A 23,326-nucleotide genomic window follows, 5' to 3' on the forward strand; every position below is an offset into this window, starting at 1 on the left:
CGGAGAGCAGGACCCAGTCCCACCCACTGCGCCACCGCACCCCCTTCGTTTGCAACTAATTAAATGTTTTTTATATTACAGAAATGCTTATAATTAAGAAAATCTAAATTTTTTTTTTTTTTCATTTATTATGAAACACTTGCATCCAGATCCAGGGTTCTCTTGGCATCTCAGCACTTACAAGCTTTTTGAACATACACTTGTTTACACCCTGAAATACGAGTGGTTAAGAAGTACAAAACGGGAAAAAAAAAAATCCTTTTACCCTTTAGACTGAAACTATGATTAATGAATGGCTTAGTCATTATTTGAAAATGTGATATGTTGTTGTATTTTTCCAAATACAATATAAAAGTGTTCCAGTATTTGATTGTATGTCTTCTTTCTAATTTAAAAAAAAAAAAAAAAAAAAAAAAAAAAAAAAAAGCCAATTTCATACATAGTAAAATTAGGAGCAAGATACCGTTGAGTTTTTTTTAATATGTTGCTCCTATCATAACCCATTTTTGTAAAGCAATCACTCCGAACCCGCACCTCCCTACTTGTGCCTAATTCCAAATCAACGTGATTCTCCACTTCTGTCTCAACCCCAAGAACTTTCTTTCTCTTTCTTTAGTCCCCCAAGAGATCACCGTTAGTTAAGACATGAGTGAAAGCCTTTAATGCCTGCCCTCGCATCTCCTTTCCCCTCTTCATTTGGCTTTGGCTTTGACTTTGGCTGCAGAGGTGGGTGGTGGGGTTGCGGTCTGTTTGGCCCTTTGGGTTCTGGAAAAAAAAAAAAAAAAAAAAAGAGGGAAAAAAAGAATTTATTGTGCATCTCAGCTTTTTGCACAACTTTTTAATACAGCAACTTTTTAAAAATATACATTAATATTAATTTACTGATGCAACAAATTACTATTAATACGACTACGCGTTAATTTTGCAGTAAATATTCACAGTATACATCATTGTCAAATTAATTATAATGCACAATTGAAATTTCAAATTTAATTGGTTTTCGTATAATTCCAGTACTAGTTTTACTCATCACTACCACTTTACCCATTTTGATTAATAATTATTCAGTTATCTTTGTTCTTAAATGTACCAGCTCTCAGACTTCTGGCATTTCTTACACTCTCCTTCAAAGCTGCCAACTTCTTATTGCCCCCCATAAATGTATAATTAAACCCAAGGTATTTCAAGGAATTTCCTGCTTCTATGCTGAAGTTTATCACAGGTGTGTAGATTATATTTTTTAAAAAAAACCTTCAGAATTATTCAGTCCCCCCCTCCCACACATTCTTAGAAGTCATTTGGTACATTAAAGGTACATGTATCACCTACACTCTATAGTTACAAAATACTGTATATACAAAGTAGGAACACATTGAGGTAATTTTTCAGGACCCCTGGGAGCAGTTCCACAGGTGACCACCAGAGGTCCTCACAATGAATGACCCAGCAGAATACCGCACACCTGCTGCCCATCACTTCATCAGTGTATTCCAGAGAGGCCCCGCGCACAACTTCGCTCTCCCACGAACCGATGAGCACTATTTGCACTCCCTGCTCGTGAATAAATGTTGCGCTTGCGCTCTTCTCAACGTCGGTTTTCTTGTGTTCGTGACACCGATACTCACACGGATCACACCGTACTTACATTTCTTTCGTCGTCTTCACACGGGTCTGCACCATTCTCACTAATTTATTTATCCTCTCCTGTTGTGGAGAGAGAAGTGTGAGTGTCTAGATTTACCAGCTTTATACAGTAAATTTGTGGGAAAGCACTTCAGCACAAAAAATATGTGGCGCGCCAGGCGACTGGTTTTCAGCCTCCATGTACAGAGAAAACTGGAAGTCACAAATCAGATCTAGCTTTCTTATTTAAATTTTTGACCGTCTCATTTCCAATATACACTCACTGGCCACTTTATTAGGTACACCTTGCTAGTACCCGGTTGGACCCCCTTTTGCTTCAAAACTGCCTTAATTCTTCGTGGCATAGATTCAACAAGGTGCTGGGAACATTTCTCAGAGATTTTGGTCCATATTGACATGATAGCATCACGCAGTTGCTGCAAGTTGTCGGCTGCACATCCATGATGCGAATCTCCCGTTCCACCACATCCCAAAGGTGCTCTATTGGATTGAATTCTGCTGACTGTGGAGGCCATTTGAGTATAATGAACTCATTGTCATATTCAAGAAACCAGTTTGAGATGATTTGATGTGGTGATAAAGGGATGGACATGGTCAGCAACAATACTCAGGTAAGCTGTGGCATTTCAATGATGCTCAATTGGTACTAAGGGGCCCAAAGTGTGCCAAGAAAATATCTCCCACACCATTACACCACCACCACCAGCCTGAACCGTTGATACAAGGCAGGATGAATCCATGATTTCATGTAGTTTACGCCAAATTCTGACCCTACCACCTGAATGTCGCAGCAGAAATCGAGACTCATCAGACCAGGCAACGTTTTTCCAACCTTCTATTGTCCAATTTTGGTGAGCACGTGCGAATTGTAGCCTCAGTTTCCTGTTCTTAGCTGACAGGAGTGGCACCCGGTGTGGTCTTCTGCTGCTGTAGCCCATCTGCTTCAAGGTTCGATGTGTTGCGCATTCAGAGATGCTCTTCTGCATACCTCGGTTGTAACGAGTGGTTATTTGGGGTACTGTTGCCTTTCTATCAGCTCGAACCTGTCTGGCCAGTCTCCTCTGACCTCTGGCATCAACAAGGCATTTTTGCCCACAGAACTGCCGCTCACTGGATATTTCCTCTTTTTCTGACCATTCTCTGTAAACCCTAGGGATGGTTGTGTGCGAAAATCCTGGTAGCTCAGCAGTTTCTGAAATACTCAGACCAGCCCATCTGGCACCAACAACCATGCCACGTTCAAAGTCACTTAAATCACCTTTCTTCCCCACTTTGATGCTCAGTTTGAACTTCAGCAGATTGTCTTGCTCATGTCTACATGCTTAAATGCATTGAGATGCTGCCATGTGATTGGCTGATTAGATATTTGGGTTAACGAGCAGTTGTACAGCTGTACCTAATAAAGTGTCCGGTGAGTGAATTGTCGTATACTTTACTGGTCTCGCCTTACTGTTAGATTACAATATTTAAGCCACTACAGACAGTCAGTAATTTGAGTTGACAAAGCGGAGGAGTGACAGAGGAAAAACCACATGTGCGATCCAGAATGCCTCTCTAAACTGTTAGATTGTAGATGTTCTCAGATTTCAAATAAAAATCTGTCCTCCATACCATTAAACTGTTTAGCCATCTCTTTCACTTTTTTGTGTGCTTTCCATGGTTGCAACGTGAATGTGACACAAGGTAATAATATTACCTCTTGCCGCTTGTAGAAGAGTGGGAGGGAGAAGACAGAAATCAGACCTAGACGTAGACCATGGAAAAAGTTAAAATAACTCACTTGATATTAAGAAGTCTCTCTCTCTCTCTCTCTCACACACACACACACACACACACACACACACACACACACACACAGACAGAGTCTGAAACTGCTTGTCTTGTGCAGGGTCACTGGGAGCTGGAGCCTAACCCAGCACCACAGGGGGCAAGGCTGGAGGGGGAAGGGACACACCCAGGACGGGACGCTAGTCCATCACAAGGCACCCCAAGCAGGACTGGAACCCCAGACCCACAGGAGAGCAGGACCCGGTCAAACCCACCATGCCCCCTTATTAAGAAGTCAAATCAAAGAATATTTCTCTGTCCTTGAAACCATTTTCATTTACCTTTATTTTATCTGTTCAACAGGGTTGGTCTGGGTTTGCGACCTCTGTTCACTGACCATAAAGTAAAGTTGTAAATGTTGCTCAGTTCTGAAAGAATCTGAGCAAAACGTGGAACCAGTGCCAACAATTTGCGAAGTGAAGCTCTGAATGCAGCGTGGAGCAAATGCGCTGTCATTACGAGGACCGAAGGAAAGTTAGATGTCATCTAAATACACCAGCAACCGATTTGATTGCAGGTACATTTCACTGGCAGAGTCTCACCTGCAATCACCAGAGTCAGACCGTTGCACTGGGCTCCAACATACGTCAGCAGGTACAGCAGCACTATGAACTTACAACCAAAAAAAATGACAAAAATCGAAAAAGGAAATAAAAAAGTGAGTATTCATTGTACTTATACCGGATGTCTTCCCGATCATACGAAATAATCACATATTTTAAAGGACTTGAAAAACGTAAGCGCGTTCATACCTTGATGGAGTCAAAAATACTTCCAACAAACAGCAAATGCTTAATTTCCATGACTGCGGAGGCAGTGAGCAGAACAATTCGCTCCACATAGTACACGGTCTGTTCGTCAGTGAGGCTGAGATCTCGTTCCAAGTATGATCTAATTAAAACAGAGAGACAGATTTAGGTCAAACGCCACTTTCTATTTGCGTTCGAAATACAGTAGTATTTTAAAAGTGACAACCTGTGGCCAATTTGATACTTAGTACTTGGAAATATTGAGAAAAAAAAACACTTTTAATAGTATAAACATATATTTGATACAACTGAAAAACATATTTTTAATAATAGGGCTTTTAGTAATATTTTTATCAGCTGAAATATCAAATGTATTAATAATTACTGTTTTAAATTATTTGCATTCTAGTAACCTCATCGCAACAATGCTTGCATAACAATGTTCGCATAGCATTAAAACACAGTTTGCGAGCACCTTAAAGTCTTTTGAACAAATCAAGCTCTTCATATTTCTGAAGAAACAAAAGCAAGCAAGAGGTGATATTCATCTATCAAGATCTATAACTGCAATGCAAGATATTGCATGTGCAGAATGTGGGTTGTGCACTAGTTGTCTTTACCATTAAACCATTTCCTTTTGTTCACCCACTCAGTGTAGTTTACATTTATTTAGTAGATGCTTTTCTCTAAAGCAACTCTGTGTAGCATAATCAGCCCACACACCTTATTTACCAGGGTGATTTACACTGCTAGATACACTACTTACACTGGGTCACTCATCCATACATCAGTGGAACACACTCTCCCTGTCCTGTGGGTGAACCTGAACAGCATGTCTTTGGACTGTGGGAGGAAACCAGAGCACCCAGAGGAAACCCACACGGACACAGGGAGAACGTGCAAGCTCCACACAGACTTAGAAGGGGTCGAACCCACATTCTCACACACCACCCAGGCACCCTGAGACAGCAGCACTACTTGCTATGCCACCGTACTGCCCATGTTATCCATCATATGCATTTTGTGGCCATGTAGTTCCGAAACCCTTTAAACGTAAGTTAACAGAGTTTGTCCTCATAAACACATGGGGCCTGGGATAATTTACGAGCGTAATAATTCACACATTTCAAAACAATGACATTGTTATTCGCTTTGAGACAGCAACACATTTTACTACTTGACTACAGTAAAAGGTAACAATATCATTGTTGTAAAATGCGTCCAACACTTCTTGTCAAATACCCCACTGGGTTTTATTTAAACAGAAATTAATGCCATAGTACACTAGAAAAAAGTATCTGTAATATAATTAATTCGTTTGCAGAAACCACCGTGTATATTTGTTGACCGTAAAAAGCCCGACATGGTGAATGTGCAGGATTTATGGGCATATTAAATTCTTAATTGCTGTGAATAGGACAATAGCCATCAGGATACGTATCAAATGGATACGCAGAACGTTTAAATGTCGTAGAAACGGGGCAACAGGTTGTGTGGCGGTTGCGGCAGTTGCTTTTCAGTGTGATGATGCCCAGTCTGAATCACAGTCCTGCCGTTGTACCCTGGATCATGGTACGTACCCTAGGCTGCTCAACTAAGAATATTCTGATGTATAAACGGACAGGACGTCGTAGCTTTGCTTTTCTTCTCTGCTTATCTGTAAGTTTCCTTGAATAACCGTGTCGCTTGAATAAAGATGTCTGGGTGAATAAGCGGGCTGTCTGCACCACTCACTTGAAGGGGTGTTCCACATTTTTCCTGCGTAGGAGCTCCACGGCCTTGTAGAGGAGGCGCACGGGGAAGGTGAAGCACATGATGGCCAAGCAGAAGTTGGACCAAACGGAGATGGCGGTGAACTGGAACATGCAGAGCAGACTTATTACCAGCCCGGTGAACACAATGCCGGTCTTCTCCAGTTCCTTCCAGTAGATGAGGTCCATAGCTGCAAAAGTAGTCCACACCAAAGGCGACAGGTTGAACGAGCATCATTCGGACAGGAGATCAGAACAGTGGGTGGGGAGCGCTTAAATACAGAGCCTGAGAGTTCCTGCGAGGTATTCGGATCGAAACGTAAAGGGCGGGACAGAAGGTGCGATAGAAGGGAATGGAAAAGATCCCCCGTTCACGTCGTATCCGTGAAAAACGAGAATACGGGCAAAAAGCTGCAGAGGGGTTCAGAAAGGAACGAAGCAAACGGAGACAATCTTGGCCTGACCGCAATATGTAATATACCGATTCATTTCAAAACGTTTCGCAATAAATTCGTAGATCGATGTAGCCTCTTTTCATTCGCAAAGACTGTACATAAGCGGGAAGAACGCTGCCTTCCCGTCTACTTTAAAGCCGCCGCTGCTGTTGATGGAAGGAAGAACTGGAGAAATTCAGGACAGGCTTAATATAGATAAGGATAGGAGGCCAGGGGGGGTGGGGCACAGAGGAGTGGACAGAGACCCAGACACTGAACCGGGCTGCTATGAAGCACCTGCTGACAGTCCTCACTAGCAGTTCTCCTCCCTGCCCCCAGTCTGTTCCTTCATGTACTCCTCAGTCACATTAAATCATTTTTACTGCATGATATTAAGAGGCAATTCATAAGAAATACCTTGCTCACAAGGGTCACCTTTGCTCTATCTGCTGAGGGCTGTACTGACAAACTAAGGACTGCATATCATCATAACATGCCAGTAAGACCTTGCGGTTGCTGGTGTTGGTTCTTTGCGCTCTTTTCCAGTCCTTCAGCATCTTTTCAGTGGTGGACCCAAAGGAATCAATGGAAACACTGAACAATATGAGGATATCAAGTGACCAGTAAATAGCAGAGCCTGAATTTTGTCTTCAGAACAATTTCAGTCCAGCCAAGTCCAGAACGACAATCGGTCGAGGACTAAGGACCCGATTCAGCAAAGAAAGCCATCCAGTCTTTGAGGGGTGAAGAGAGCGATAATCCCATCTACTCTGTTCTACAGAAATTCCAGTAAAGTTTCAGTGATACTCATATCAGGGAGGCCATGGAAGGTGTTTCACTTCATTCTGGAGTTACTGAAACCTCTTAAACCCGTCTACCAGTGTGTATGGGAGCATTATTCTCCTGCAATATTTGGACATTTAGAGGAAATAACATTTGCACCGTAGGGTATACCTGCCTACCTGAATGCTTTTGCATTCCTTGACCTCTTTCTTCACCCTTAATGCTTCCTGTGAGATCACTGGCCAAACTATTCTACTTTCACCACCACATTCAACAATTGCCAGCAAACAGACCAGGATGGACATTTACATATTTAGCAGACGCTTTTCTCCAAAGCAACTTCCATTGAACTCTATGTAGTGTTATGAGCCCACACACCTTATTCACTGCAGTGATTTACACTACTAGATACTCTACTTACACTGGGTCACTCATACATACATCAGTGGAACGCACACACTCTGTCACTGACACACTACAGGTGAACCTGAACAGCATGTTTTTGGACTGTGGGAGGAAACCAGAGCACCTAGAGGAAACCCATGCAGACACGGAGAGAACATGCAGACTCCACACAGGCTGAGCGGGGATCAAACCCATGTTCTCTCACACCACCCAGGAGCTGTGAGACGGCAGCGCTGCTCTCTGTGCCACCGTGCCGACCGAAAACATCTTTTGTTTTCTCCGAACCTAAATTTGTGATGCCATAGGCAGAGTAAAGGATGACTAATGAGGCTTTCAGCTGCTCAGATTTGTGCTCCTAAATACAGGTATGCATTTTTGCACTCTGTCCAGTTTCCAGTGGTAATTTCCAATCTACCATAGATACCAGAAAACTGAAGCTCATAACTCATCTTTGTAGCTGCCCTCATTATTATTTCATTATTTCAATATTCAAGTTCCTTTTATACTGTGTTCATTATTTTTTAACACACCCTGTAAGTTAAGTATCCATTAAGCTCTAAAGTAGACTTTTGCCGCGACTCTGTTGCCAGCCAGCACTCTCAGAAAGTGTCTTGAGAAACTCCTATTGTCCCCTGCATTGCAAAAGCAGCGCTTAGAGGCTCCGCCTGAAAGAACTGTGAGTTACATTAACACATTTTGGAATTATTTTCAGGTTTCTTTTTTTAAAGTGGAAAAGTAATGAAACTGTAAATAGTTCATTACCTTGAGCTGGCAGCTGAGCAACCTCTTCCTCTTAGCAGTATGGCCACCTACTCTGCCTCGACTCAGGATAATTTTACATCAGAGCTTAACTAACCACACACACATTGTCTGAACCACTTGTCCCATTCAGGGTCGCAGGGAGCCGGACCCTAACCCGGCAACACAGGGCGTAAGGCAGGAGGGGACACACCCAGGACGGGACGCCAGTCCATCGCAAGGCAACCCAAGCGGGACTCGAACCCCAGACCCACCGGAGAGCAGGACCCGGTTCAACCCGCTGCGTAACTAGAGTACGCAATTTTTCACACGCTCCTGTTGATATGGATTTTTATTGTGGCACATCTGGCATCTGGCGCCCTCTCACTTTGTCCCGCAACGTCAGTCGCAGATTAATCGCGCGTATATTTTGGAGCGGCTGAGTCAAGCGTTCGTAAACCAACCATCACACCCACAGGCAGTACTGCATAAACACATAAATAGCACTCGCACCCTTTGACTCTGCGACCCTGATGTCTACATCCTAAAAGGATATACGCTGTATTTATAATTTCTGCTATTCCGAACTGCTCAGAATGGTAATGAGCAGTGTTCAGAATCTAAAAGCGCATCTATAAACGGTACTCATAAAATAATTTTTCATTTATGCATAGAAGCAACGCTGCTTTTCGCCTGTGTGTGAAGAAAGCAGATAAACGCAGCGATACTGTCGATCCACACTTCCATACCAGGACAGCAGAGACTATAGCTGTGCTGACACTCACTATCGCAGGTGCAAATCTCAGGCAGGTGACGGTCTGCTTAAAATTAAGTCTATGGACTCTTTCCCAGTCCGAAAAACAGTCCCTACGCTTTGCAGCCCCGACGCTGTTCAATTAACTAATTCTAGCTTCACAACCCGCCAAAACCCGATCCGGTTCGCGAGCGTTATCAGCAGATCCAATAACAAATTAAGACAAATTAAGGCGATATTAAAAGCTCGCCCAACGTGGCTTCAGGCGCAAGGTCAACACACGCAGAAGCTCTGTAAATCCCGCAAGAGGAAAAGTCGAAGAGTCCATCCAAGGAGCGAGTCCACCGGCCTCTAGACTCGGCCGTCCCCCCGAAGACGTCCGGCGGACATCGGCCCGGTCTCAACTTTGCGCCGGCCTTCCTACACCGGTCTTGCGATGGTACCTTCACCTGCTCATGACCCCTAGAGTAGCTGACGAGTGTGCGTTGGAGCGCGGCCTGATGCATCTGCTAGTTAGTCATGTTAGTCTGCGTTCAGATGGGTCTCACCTTTGCTGGCCATTTTCGCAGCTTCCTCAGTGAAGCGCCTCTCGTTGCCTCCCTTGCTCTCTCCAGGCCCACTGAGCTGTTTTTGGCTGCTGCTGCCCTGTCAGCGCTATAGAGGCTGGTTGGTCTATATATATCTTTACACGCAATGACTTACACACTCTCTCACTTACTCTCCCGCTCTCTCACACTTTCACGCACTGAGGAAAAGATTCATTCGAACGTGCTGAAGGAGCTTAAAGGTCCGAAAGACCGGTGCATTTGCAGCTGTAAAAATTATTTCAAAATATATATTATTACTATGGGGGGTGCGGTGACTCAGTGGGTTTGGCCGGGTCCCGCTCTCCGGTGGGTCTGGGGTTCGAAACCTGCTTGGGGTGCCTTGTGATGGACTGGCGTCCCGCCCTGGGTGTGTCCCCTCCCCCTCCGGCCTTGCGCCCCGTTTTGCCGGGTTAGGCTCCGGCTCACCGCGACCCCGCTCGGGACAAGTGGTTTCAGCCTGTATGTGTGTATTGTTACTATTACATTATAATAGCTAAAGTAGGCAATATTATTTATGATATTTGAGAAATCCTTCACAAACCTGTATTTGCACGTTGTGAACCCATATAGTCAGAGCTTTAAACAACTGAAGTGAACCAACATTTATAAATCCTACACCAATTGCTTACAATAGGGGGGCGCAGTGGGTTTGGCCAGGTCCTGCTCTCCTGTGGGTCTGGGGTTCGAATCCCACTTGGGGTGCCTTGTGATGGACTGGCGTCCTGTCCTGGGTGTGTCCCCTCCCCTCATGCCCTGCGTTGCCGGGTTAGACTCCGGCTCCCCGCAACCCCGCATGGGACAAGCGGTTTCAGATGATGCATGTGTGATTGCTTACAAATATTTCTAATGCAGCTGCTTCCTTATATCTATATATAATGTGCCATTTGTAGAACTTTGGAGCAATAGTTATAAGAAGATTACAGTTGTTGTCTAACTCTGCTGAAGTTATTTTTATATAATGTCCATAATGATATACAATACCATATTTTATGAGTCATATGAATTTCTGCAAACAACCTGAATGTATTATTTAGTTTTGTTAACTACTAAAATGAAGACTCATTCAGACTGTCCCGCACATAACGGGGTTCATTTATTCCATGGAATCACCCCACTAGGCAAATTAAAAGGTTATCGAATTACCATCATTTGATTTACCATTAATTCTCATTACAATACTAAAATAAAAAGTATTGTGCATGGCAGTAACACCAAAATATTTCAGGCTATTTGCAATAAAAATTGCTGTATTGCTCACACATTCAATCACTGTCAATAGCCACTATCCAAGTTAATGGTCCGGATCCTATCCTGGAGTCACAGTGTGCAAGGCTAGTAGGGTTTGCTTATTATTGCTGAGTTTTTTTTTTTGTTCACCTCATATTTATATTGGTTTCCTTTAGTGTTTCTCTGAGCATGATTGCCCTGTAATGGACTGGTATGCTGTATACACTGTGCCCTGCTTCATGCCCTTTGCTTCCAGGACATGTTTGGGACCATCATGACCCTGGATTGGACAAATTATTGCTGAAAACGAATGCATGCATGAATGAATGAATGAATGAATGAATGAATGAATGACATATCACAAAACCTGTTTATGGAAAATATGGGGACAGCTGCCTTATGCCTTTCTTAATCTGCATGACCAAATTCCCTTCCATTGTGTCTAATATTATAATCTATTTTATGCCCTTTGACTGCGAGAAATCCTTCATATTACAATACACACACACACACACACACACACACACACACACAATATAATATATATCAATTTAACAACAACAACAACAATGATAATAATAATGTACCAAGAATTCAATTCAATTAATATTATATATAGAATATCATATGGCATATATATTAATATCAGATATATCATATTGTATCAATATAGCACAATTCAATGTACTTCTCACACAATGACACAGAGCGCTGAACAAAGTGATAAGATAAAGAAACAAATAAGACAGTTGACTGTATACTAGAGTAATACATTACCCATGCATTTATTAAAGCAGTAAGTATGCCTACTGGCGACAGAAGAAAGGAACAAAAAAAACCCGCAAATGAAAGTCAAGGGAAAAAGAAAAAAACCTCCGGGGGTCCGAGTTGCAACGGCTGAACCCCCTTCCTGGACATTCGAGATGAAAAAAGACTTTTAGGTCGATTTACAACTCATAACTAAATTGTAGATGGGTGTTAACCTGATGTCCCAGGTCACATAGGTACATCTCATCCAAGGAGCAGGACAAAAGGAAATAGTATTATTAGTATGCTATTTTGTTTAGTGGCCTTCACAATATGTTTTCAATGTCTAGACAAAGGTTTTTTTTTTTTACCTGTTTGACAGGTCTGTTGTGCTGTTAAGCCAAAAAATGCTTAGTAGCGCTGACCATCTGAATGTCTAACATCTTGACACCCACGTCTTTGAAGACTGCTGTTCCTACTATAATTTTATTGGCAGGCTTTTTAATGTTAATGATATGGTGCAATATTTTGATGCTATTTCCTGATGGCAGACTCAGGAAGAAAACAGCAACACCAAAACAAAAACAGGTTGCATGTTTAAAACGTAATCTTGTTCATTTTAAACTGCAATGTATTTGTTGGGGGGGGGGGGGCAGTGGGTTGGACCGGGTCCTGCTCTCTGGTGGGTCTGGGGTTCGAGTCCCGTTTGGGGTGCCTTGGGATGGAGTGGCATCCCGTCTTGGGGGTGTCCCCTCCCCCTCCGGTCTTGCGCCCTCTGTTGCCTGGTTCACCGTGACCCCCCCCTCAGGACAAGGGGTTTCAGATGGTGTGTGTGTGTATAATCCAGTGAAAAGATGTTGTATGAGAAGTTCTTGCCTTTGTGATGAGGCAGTGGTGGTGCAGTGTGGGCTGTCAGGTTTCAGAACTGTGGACCTGTACAAAATTACCGATGACAGATTTACAGGGGACATCATGACAGGAAGAGGACAACTCTAGTAGCCGGTTTAGTGCACCATGCTGAGGGACTAACTGGGTCAGGTGGTCTTAAGGAAGCTCAGATTGGCCACCACTCTCCAACACTGTCAAAAAAATCCCAATCACTATAGATTTGGGCCAGTCAATACAATATGAGTTGTGTTATTATGATTTTAGGTACTTTATATAGATGGACTGGCGTCCCATCCTGGGTGTGTCCCCTCCCCCTCTAGCCTTGCGCCCTGTGTTGCCGGGTTAGGCTCCGGTTTGCCATGACCCCCCTCAGGACAAGCGGTTTCATACAGTGTGTGTGTGTGTGTGTGTGTCTGTGTGTGGGTACTTTATATAGGTTTTTGCGTGGACTATTCTGTCGCATTGATTTTTCTTCAGTAATAAACTATCAATGTGTTGCTACTTATATGGGTTCACATATCAACAGCACAATCATGTCTGACGCTGAGATGCGCGTATGGGCAGCAAGGCCGTAAAGCTTGAGCGCGGCAGTGGCTGCGCTCTAGAAGCGTGCAGGTACGTATCAGACACAGCACGATTTCGCAAAATGGACCTATTGCCTCTCTACCCTTTGCTAATCTCAGGCTATTGTGAAATGCCGACATGCTTGTAATCCCCAGGGTGGATCGCCGGTAATCCAAACTCATCGGTGGCGGAGATTAACTAAGGGAGCGAAAAGGGGAGGGGAGCGAGAGTGGCAGAGGAGGACGATGAGGAGGAGGAGGAGGAGGAGGAGGGGAAGATCACGTCAGGGTGCGCGTGCACAGAAACAGCCCAGCCAATCACAGCTCAGGCAGGGAAATATCAAGGCCAGCAAAGCTGGTGAGAGAGGGAAATACACATAGGCTGTGGGAGAAAGAGAGAGACGCCGGACTACGGAGGACAGGAGAGAGACAAATGCAGGTCGATGAAGCTTTTCGGAAGCATCCCGCAAGGACGCCAGCAGGAGAGCGGCAGCGAGAGGTGGATGTGAGCCATTTTGGACTGAATCCAGCGCGCTGCCACAGCTGCCCTATATTGGTCTTCCGATAAATCCCGTTTCGAGGTCCTTCGCCGCTGAGAGCGGCAGCGCAGAGAGGAGCCGGGCCTGCCGAGCGTCAGGAGGAGGAAACCGCGCGCGGGGATGAGAACGGCCAGGAAAGGCAACGTCGAGGTTCCGGCCTTTGTCCGGCAGCTGGTGAAGGGGACGGAGAAGATGGTCTCCTCTTTCTTCAAAGGGTCCAGAGTGGTGGGCGAGGAGGGGGAGGCAGTGGAAGAAGGTGCGATACCCAGCCCCTACCTGGAGAGGCCCATCTTGGAGAAGCACACCGAGCAAGGATGGTCCAAGTGGGGCATCGCATACGCGCTGGCCAGCGTACAAGGCTGGCGGGCCAATATGGAGGATGCCCACAACTGCATTCCGGAGATGGGCGCAGAGTTGGATGCCTGGGGCTTCTTTGCGGTGTACGATGGGCACGCTGGGAACACCGTGGCACACTACTGTGCCAGGAACCTGCTGGACCACATAATGGCCACAGGTGACACATGTCTGCTACTCTCACGAGGGTTAAACAGGCACATTTTCAGCCGGCGGTTTTGGGCGGAAAGTTAACATTTTTTAATCGTTTTACTTCGAATATATGTTGCACGTGTACGCATAAATCGTTGCAAATGTGCTCGGTGAACATGCGCGATATCAAGAATTTGTGCGATCCCATATGTTTTAGCGTTAATATATACTCGGTTCAGCCTCGAGACATTTCAGGACAACTTTTTGCGAAGTAATTTACGAAAGATTAATTTGCTTTTACATTCGCATCGGGATTATTCTGGGAAGACTGTCGAATGGAAGAAAAAAAAAAAAAAAACCATGCCATTTCCTACTGGGAAAAAACACATCTTACATGTAATTTTATGACCTAAAAAAGCAATAACCAAACAGGGTCAAGGCAGCGACTAATAAACGCATTTACTCTTTGACCAAACGCTGCGGAACACTCAGCGGTGCAGAAGCTCCGTTTCTCAAAGCCTTTCTTTTTTTTACTTTGCTTTCCTATTAAATGTCACATCATCGCAATATGGTGTCACCGAGGAGCCGTTGCATGAGAACAATTTTTCGCTCATCAGCGCTCATTCATAAAAGAGCTTAAAGACGCATTTACATTTACATTTATTCATTTAGTTGATGCTTTTCTCCAAAGCAACTTGCGATATTAAGCTACTTACAATAATTTAACCATTTTTACAGCTGGGTAACTTTACTTATGCACTTACTTGATGCATAGGGGATGCGGTGGCACAGTGGGCTGGACCGGGTCCTGCTCTCTGGTGGGTTTGGGTTCGAGCCCTGTTTGGGGTGTCTTGTGATGGACTGGCGTCCTGTCCTGGGTGTGTCCCTTACGCCCTGTGTTGCCGGGTTAGGCTCTGGCTCCCTGCAAACCCCCCCCTATGATACAAGCGGTTCAGACTTACCTGATGCCTTTCTCCAAAGCAACTTAGTTATTATTCATATACCTGTGCTATTTTTTACCAGAGTAATTCAGGAAAAGCACTTTTTTCAGGGGTACTACAGCAGAAATGGGAATTTAAACCCTTAACCTCCAAATCTAAAGGCAGCTGCTTTAAACACCGTGCCACCTGCTGTCGCCTGTTGACGCTACACAAATTAAGGTTGGATTGCATTCCTTAATTATGCGTTGCCTCCATCCAGGAGCTATTAAGCGAGTGGAGAACAAGGAGCAAGTGAAGGAAGGGATTCGGGAAGGCTTCTTCAGCATTGATCGACACATGCATGCCATGGCCCGAAGCGAGGGATGGGACCGTGGCGGCTCCACCGTGGTGGCAGCCATGATCTCACCGCACCGTCTCTACATTGCCAACTGCGGTGACTCCCGGGCTGTGCTCTGCCGCGATGGCCGCGTCTACGTGCAAACTGAGGACCACAAGCCCTTCAACCCACATGAGATGGAGCGCATCCAGAACGCCGGGGGCACCGTCACCCTGCAGCGCATCAACGGCTCGCTGGCAGTCTCCCGGGCGCTGGGCGACTTCAGCTACAAGGAGGCTGAATGGCGGGTGCCAACGGAACAGATGGTGTCACCAGATCCGGATATCTACGAGGTGGAGCGCTCGCCTGCTGACGAGTTCCTACTTTTGGCTTGCGATGGTGTGTGGGACATGATCGGCAGCGAGGAGCTCTGTTCCTTTGTGCGAAACCGCCTTCAGGTGTGCACAGATCTGAGCGAAGTTTGCACCCAGGTTGTTGACCTCTGCCTTTACAAGGTCAGTATGTTAAATTAATGAATTGATAAGTGCTCTGCCTCAGTAGATATAATGTATCATTGAAAGAGTCAATGTGTCTGTGTTTCCTTTGCAGTGATAATATTATAATATGTATTATAACATGGACCAGAGCTGTGGTGGCGCAGTGGGTTGGACCGGGTCCTGCTCTCGGGTGGGTCTGCAGTTCAAGTCCTGCTTGGGGTGCCTTGCAATGGACTGGTGTCCTGTCCTGGGTGTGTCCCCTCTCTCTCCGGCCTTATGCCCCGAGTAGGCTCTGGTTCCCCATAACCCTGTATGGGACAAGCAGTTCAGCAAGTGTGTGTGTGTATTATAATATGTTTATACTGCACTACTTTTGTTCACTTACTCCAGTCCTGAGCAATGCACCTAAAGTGTCAATTTTTTTTACATTTTCTGCTTGTTCTAAGGATCCATTCCGTCTATAATGTTTGCTGATTTACTAAAAGCAAAGAGGCAGATGCACTGAATGTGAAAATGAATGAAAATTATTTGTTCTTTCAGTCTGTCTCGCTGTTTATACACTCATATACCAGAAATCAACGGCTGGTTGGTTCCGGGTTCGCGTGCCTTGATATAGATCATGGGGTAAGGCTGGTTTGAGAGATCACGCTGGTGAGCAGCCCATGATCTGCTGAAGCTTCATCGGTCCCTGAACATGTGGACACAGAGTGCGCAAGAAGCTATTTGAGGCCAGCAGCGAGGCAGCCAAGCCCGAGGGCTCAGGGGCTCAGGAGCCCAGACCCCAGATGAGACAGAGAGTGACAAATGCAGCCACCTAAGGGGGAGCGGCACCGCGGCACGGCCTGCTGTCTCCGTCTTTGTGCCGTTCCATCTCCGTCACTTTGCTCTTGTACGGCGCACGAGAAAAGCGCTGCGCGTGCACTCAGATGCAGAGTAGAGCTTTTTACTGCGCTGCCACTATGCAAGGTACAGGATGGTGTTGTTGAAAGGAAAGAGGGGTTTTTGCCTGTGGCGGGCAGCCCATTAGCCGGCCACACGCTGACACTCTTTATCGTGGGTCAACGGTTAACTGTGCTCAGGTACAAACAATGACCAGATTAAAGGCGGACCGCTGAGCTGGAAAAGAGGAGAGGAAGCAGTTAGTATTTACCTAGTCTGTGTAAATGCAGAAAGTATTGTTTCAGGAAATGTTCTCTTATTGAAATATTACAGTTACTACTGATGCTTTTTTATTATTATGACACACTTATTCATTGAGCTAACGCTTTCCTCCAAAGTGATATACAATGTTAAGCTACTTACAATTATTAACTCATTTATACATCTGAGTAATTTTTACTGGAGCCCTTTAGGGTAGGTATCTTGCTCAAGGGTACTACAGCTGAAGCTGAGACTCAAACCAGCAACTTTGGGTCCAAAGGCAGAAGCTCAAACCACTACACTGCTAGCTGCTTCAGCAACTAATGGCACAGCTGAAGAGATAGCAAGGATAGCAAGAAAGAGCGCAGCACTCCATGTCTTTGTTAGGGATTACACATGTAACAGGAAGTTATATGTGACAATGTGCAATGACATGTTAAAAAAAACTCTTTAGGTGTTAATGGAGGTTTTCTGTGGCACTTCGAAAGCAACTGTGAAGTTAGCAGCCACTAGCAGCTGCTAGGAGCCGCTAGAAGTCGCTAGGAGCTGCTAGGAGCTGCTAAGAGCCGGTAGAAGTCGCTAGGAGTTGCTAGGAACCGCAAAGAGCTGCTAGGACCCGCTAGGATCTGCTAGGATCCACTAGAAGTCGCTAGGAGCTGCTAGGAGCCGCTAAGAGCCGCTAAAAGTCGCTAGGAGCCACTAGAAGCTGCAAGGAGTTGCTAGGAACCGCTAGGAGACACTAGGAGCCACTAGAAGCTGCAAGGAGTTGCTAGGAACCGCTAGCAGACACTAGGAGCCACTAGGAGCCGCTAGGAGCCTGTAGGACCTGCTAGAAGTCACTAAGAGATGCTAGGACCCGCAAGGACCCGCAAAGAGCCGCTAGGACCCGTTAGGATCTGCTAGGATCCACTAGAAGTCGCAAGGAGCTGCTAGGAGCTGCTAAGAGTTGCTAGAAGTCGCTAGGAGCTGCTAGAAGCTGCAAGGAGTTGCTAGGAACCGCTAGAAGCTGCTAGGAGCCTGTAGGACCCACAAAGAGCCGCTAGGACCCGCTAGTATCTGCTAGAAATCGCTAGGATCCGCTAGAAATCGCTAGGATCCGCTAGAAGTCACTAGAAGTTGCTAGGAGCCGCTAGAAGTTCCTAGGAGCTGCTAGGAGCCACTAGGAGCCCTCAGCCCTGCAGGGGATTAATAGTGACAGCCACACTGACTGGACCTAAACTGAACTCCCAGCATCCATTTTACATGTCACAGGGATCCTGCTGTGTTGATAAATGAAGGAAAGAAGATGATGCCTGCTGTAAATGTACGAGTAGCTTCTACCAGATGTCTTCCAGATTATTGCCAGTTTTTGGACGTGATTTACAGAGACCCCTACCACGAAACAGTAGCATGAGTTTATGTGAAAAGTGATGAACACTTGCATTTAAATGTGAGGCACCTATGTTAGGCTCCCTGTGCATGCTGGTACAAAGCAGATTTTAAAGACTTAAAAACTGAATCGAAAATCAGAGATAAAATATGTTTTTAAAAAAAAAAAAAAAAAAAAAAAAAAATTAGCAGTGTTTTTTGGAGTTGAGATCTAATATGGAAACTGACCTCATTTTTATTTTACAGAGATAAGGTGAGGGAGGGCATAGTATGAAGTCCAGGCTTGGGGTGGAGTGGGGGAGGGCGGTGTACGAAACAGATAAAAAACATATATTTATTATTAAAATGGCAAATTGAAAAAAAATCAACAATTTTCCTCAATTTATTATCCTGACATGTTATTTCATAGAAGTACCATACTGCTCTTTTGCTAAACTGTTGCTCTCATGGAAATTTGATTTCATAAGTAAATCTGCACAGATGTTGGGCTTAACTCTGGCGATAACATAATTACAATTAACAAGGGCGGATTAATTCCTCCATTGCAGGAAGACGGTATTTCGTGTCTATTTTTGACCTGCATCTTTTAGTCTGACTTTCTAATGGATTTTAATTTTTTTTTTTCTCCAGTCACTAATAGATTTGTTAGTAAATTTGCACATCAAGGAACATTGTTACTTGTCAGAAAATAATTCCAGTGACAAGGATGATTTCAGTTCGACCAACAGTCTGACTCCTGGCTGCGATGAATTTTTGGGCAAAGTCAAACAGTAGGGAAATTGTGGGAAATTTAGAGTCACCAGTTCGCCTGAAACACATGTCTTTTGGACTGTAGGAGGAAACTGGAACAGAAAAAGCAAAAAGTCATGAACACACAAAGAACATGCAAATTCGACCCAGAATGAATATCTGAAAATTTGAACCCATGTATAAATGCATAGTCCAGGTGCTGGGAGCCGCCAGCAATAACCGCAGAAAAAATGGAAATTTCAGTTTATGGACTTTTTACAGTTAATTACATCATGAGTCAAACCTTAATGTAATTCTTGCAGTGAGAGACTGTTCACAACACATTTCCCTGCAGGTGGCATAGTCTGTCCAAGCATCTCTACTACCCTAATTAAGGATAACTAAATAAACATGTCAAAGCATAACCTGTGATTTGAACTCTTTGTCACAGGTGTGTGTTTGAAACAGAATGCTGATATTTGCAACAAACCTCTTTTCGGACATGTTGCATCAAAACGAGCCATTAAAACTCTGAAAATTGACAAAAATAAAGCCTTGTTGGTCCAATTATGTAGTATTTGTACAAGCAGAGAACAACAACAACAACAAAAAAAAACATTAAACAAATGAGTAAAAGAATGATCAGGCCCTGGAACAAACAATAAGTAATTAATTAATTTTCACAAACCATGCATCCCTATAGAGTTGGTGTGAATTAGGATCCCAGGAAGCGCCGGGTTCAGCACAGACTGGAGGCCATTCCCTCACTGAGCTCTCGCTAGCACACATCCACAGACTAACGGCAGCGTGGAATTATCAGTGCCCTGAAATCACGCCTTTCGAATGATAGAAAGCCAGAGCACCTTGAGGAATTGCAGATTTAGGATTGATGCGCAAACACTGAGCAGAAAAAGCTGGGACTGGACTGGACCTCACAACACAGAAGACATCTGCACCCACTAAGCTGCCATGTGACCCTCATAATAAAAAGAGAAATATGTTTGATTAAGAATAACTTAATGGCAAAAATACAGGAATAAAAAATAATCACCCCTGCATTTAGAAATAAAATGATATCAATGATGGGTGTGTGGTGGCGCAGTGGGTTGGACCTCATCCTGCTCTCTGGTGAGTCTGGGGTTTGAGTCATGCTTGGGGTGCCTTGTGATGGACTGGTGTCCTGTCCTGGGTGTGTCCCCTCACCCTCCAGCCCTATGCCCTGTGTTGCCGGGTTAGGCTCTGGCTCCCCGTGACCCTGTATAGGACAAGCAGTTCAGACAATGTGTGTGTGTGAGATATCAATGACAAATTGAGAACCAATCTTTGTGGTTACGTCGATCCCGTACAGGGCAGCCTCGACAACATCACCGTCATCCTCATCTGCTTCCCTGGGGCTCCCAAAGTGTCACCTGCAGCCCTGCAGCAGGAGGCTGAGCTGGAGGACCTGATTGAGAGCAAAGTGGCAGGTAGGGAGCGACGGACAGAGAGTCCCGACGCTGCCGCACATTCGCCGTCATTGGCGGTGTCCTGGATTGCTGAAAATCTCCCTCCTGGCGGAAGGATCTTTATTGTGTTATGTCACAAAGCACCCCCCGCCGCTGCCAGGCCAAAGATGACGTATTAGATGAAACGTTGCCTGAGCTCTTATTGGATGATCTGTAAACAGCATGTCCTTTAAATAGAAACTGCACGTTTCAGATAAAAACATCTTCCAATGTGTCGTGGCTGTAGTTCAGCGGTATCGCACCTGATCGACTGATGAAGATACATGAAAATATTTGGACGTTCATAAGTTTTGATTTTTCTATCAATTAAAAAAAAAATCTTTGGACAGTTGCTTTATTTTCAGTTCTGTATTTGTATTTGTGCTTGCATTAACGCTAACATTTTTTTTTTTTCTCCCTTTTTGACTGCTGCAAACAGACATCTTTGAGGATCAGCGAGCCAGAGGCCAAGAGCCCGACCTGCTGTTTGTGCTCAACTGTCTGGCGTCAGCGACCATTCCAGGGCTGCCACCAGGGGGCGACATCACCAGCAAGTGAGTGACCGCGGGTCTCGCGAGAGTCGCGCGGGATGTGGGGAAGAAATGACGTCAGAAGCCGTGAAAAAGAGGTGTGACAGCGCGGTTCGCACGTGTCTTGCAGGAGAAACTGCATAATATCTGCATATTACAAGCAGAAAGAAGCAAACAGACCTCAGACGGTAAGCACTCTACGGTAATGGCCAACATTTTACCGTTTTATTCAGCAACTGTAATAAATAAACGCACAATCAAATTAGTGTTTATTTGCAATTCTGTTTATGACGTAATAAATGCAAAGAATTTGTTTCAGATGTTGCTTGTAAATGTAAATTGAACGAAATGCAAAAAAAATAAAAAATAAAAAAATAAAATTGTTTTCGATGCCTTCTAAGTCCCCAGAAAATATTTCTGGGCAGTAAAGATGTGTAAACTTACTTAACACTAACACTAAGTAAGGATTATTGTCATTTTTCTCAATAATCAATTCTTTTTTTGTGTGTGTGAAGATAAAAGACCTTAGATGGTAGAAGAATCATGCCCCTGGGGCCAGTATTTGTATACTGATTTAACATAGAGCTTAGAGCAGCTGCCTTTGGCCGCAAAGGTTGTAGGTTTGAATCTCACCTCAGGCTGTTGTACCTTCGAGCATGATACTTCCCCTAAATTGCTCCCGTAAAATTACCCATCTGTATAAATGGGTAAATAACTGTGTAGGTAGATTAACATTGTCAGTTGCTTCCAAGAAAAGTGTCCACTAAATGAATTCATGTAATGAAACGTGTCCCTTATTTCAGGAAAGCGGGAGCTCGACTTTTCTGCACTGACACATGCAGTGCGATGGAGAGGAGAGGAGAGGAGAGGAGAGGAGAGCAGAGCAGAGGAGAGGGGAAAGGCCTCCTTTCAGCCTCAGGATCCCAATGGAAGAGTGACCTGGTCAGAGCCACCAGGCACCTGCCACAGTCTGTGGCACGAAGACCAAACAACCAGCAAAAAGCTACAAACAAATCAAAACGTATCAAAAACATTGCCACTCATATTTACTTTAGTCTGCACACCTTAAACATGTAACAAATATCACCTGAAGACATCAGCTTTATTTATTTTAGTTTGCTGTGCCTCGGAAGCCGCGTATCCAAGATTCCGGGAGAACGATTGGGATGTTTAGTAATCATCCTCGGAGGGGGACATCATTGTGCACGATGTATAAGATGCGCTGCTTAATTTTTATCATCACATTTTGCTTAAGCTGGTCACACTGCCATTGTTTTGCCCTTTCCCCAAACCAACTTTAATGGAGGAAATCTGATATCAAATACCATATTGCTACATTTTGAATATGTTTGCAAATATTTACATAAATATACTGTATTTATACAGTGTAGCAGAGAAAAATTGGAGAGGGAAATTTGAGGGCCAGGACAGAGGAGGGTGGTGAACCTCTCTGTCTCTCAGTGTATCCACTGAACATATGTACATGTGTATGACATGTGTCTGTACATATACTGGTCATGCAGATACTCCCAGTCACATATATTTATTTGTATCTTTGTTTGTTTAATGTACCTAAGGGGAACTCACTGAAACCAGAAGCATAACCTCATGTTTTGTCATGTCTTTGATTTTGATGCTCAGTATGTCCTGTACATTGCTGCCTTACTCTGTTGTTGTGTAGTGTAACCCAAATGATGTGCAAATATTCAAAAATGGTGTTCTGTATATTAACTCTGGTGTTTTACGATGCTTTATGTGTATTATATGCATAAGAACCAGGCACCGTTCAAATGAGAGGGAATAAGACAAAACAGCAGCGTCACAGCATCAGTAACTTATCATTCACCTATACTCCACACACACTGAAATCACATAAAGTCCATGTGTTTATTTATAGCTGGACAACCACAATAGCCTAAAGAGAAACCTAAACAAGCCTGAGGTCCACTTCTCAAGATCCATGTGGTGCTGAAGGCAACCACATTTTCACAGGAATGACCCAAAAAGACAAACCAGCAACATATTTCATTCGAAGTTTTAACACCTTTCCACCCTCATATTTACTTCCATGTCCTTTACAAGCTCACCATGTGCCGGCACTGAATTTACCCAACACCAGTCTGTTTATCCTCCTTATTCACTGAGCTGACACTTTTCTCCAAAGCCAATTACTACTATTTACCCCTTTATACAGCTGGA

General features: G+C 44.4%; 2 protein-coding genes across 3 annotated transcripts; one reads left to right on the forward strand and one right to left on the reverse strand.

Annotated features, from left to right (window-relative positions):
* Positions 1-307: 307 nt before the first annotated feature.
* Positions 308-9,723, reverse strand: LOC108934276 (reticulon-1-A-like). The gene is made up of 7 exons (XM_018751862.2): positions 9,634-9,723; positions 5,955-6,162; positions 4,224-4,362; positions 4,014-4,083; positions 3,341-3,387; positions 1,646-1,704; positions 308-765 (listed from the first exon to the last, which is right to left on the reverse strand). Exons 1-7 carry the CDS (start codon positions 9,644-9,646, stop codon positions 693-695), a joined length of 609 nt encoding a protein of 202 aa, XP_018607378.1. The 5' UTR covers positions 9,647-9,723; the 3' UTR covers positions 308-692.
* A 3,759-nt stretch (positions 9,724-13,482) lies between these two features.
* ppm1nb (protein phosphatase, Mg2+/Mn2+ dependent, 1Nb (putative)) lies at positions 13,483-23,326 on the forward strand. 2 transcript variants are annotated; one of them, XM_018752057.2, is made up of 6 exons: positions 13,483-14,150; positions 15,323-15,894; positions 20,462-20,579; positions 21,037-21,151; positions 21,258-21,329; positions 21,931-23,326. In XM_018752057.2, exons 1-6 carry the CDS (start codon positions 13,757-13,759, stop codon positions 22,202-22,204), a joined length of 1,545 nt encoding a protein of 514 aa, XP_018607573.1. In that variant the 5' UTR covers positions 13,483-13,756; the 3' UTR covers positions 22,205-23,326. The 2 variants fall into 2 exon arrangements, with proteins under 2 accessions (XP_018607573.1, XP_018607574.1); XM_018752058.2 differs by having other exon boundaries at positions 21,258-21,315; positions 21,931-22,030.

Source organism: Scleropages formosus, chromosome 4 (assembly GCF_900964775.1).
Source record: "Scleropages formosus chromosome 4, fSclFor1.1, whole genome shotgun sequence".
Taxonomy (NCBI): Eukaryota; Metazoa; Chordata; class Actinopteri; order Osteoglossiformes; family Osteoglossidae; genus Scleropages; species Scleropages formosus.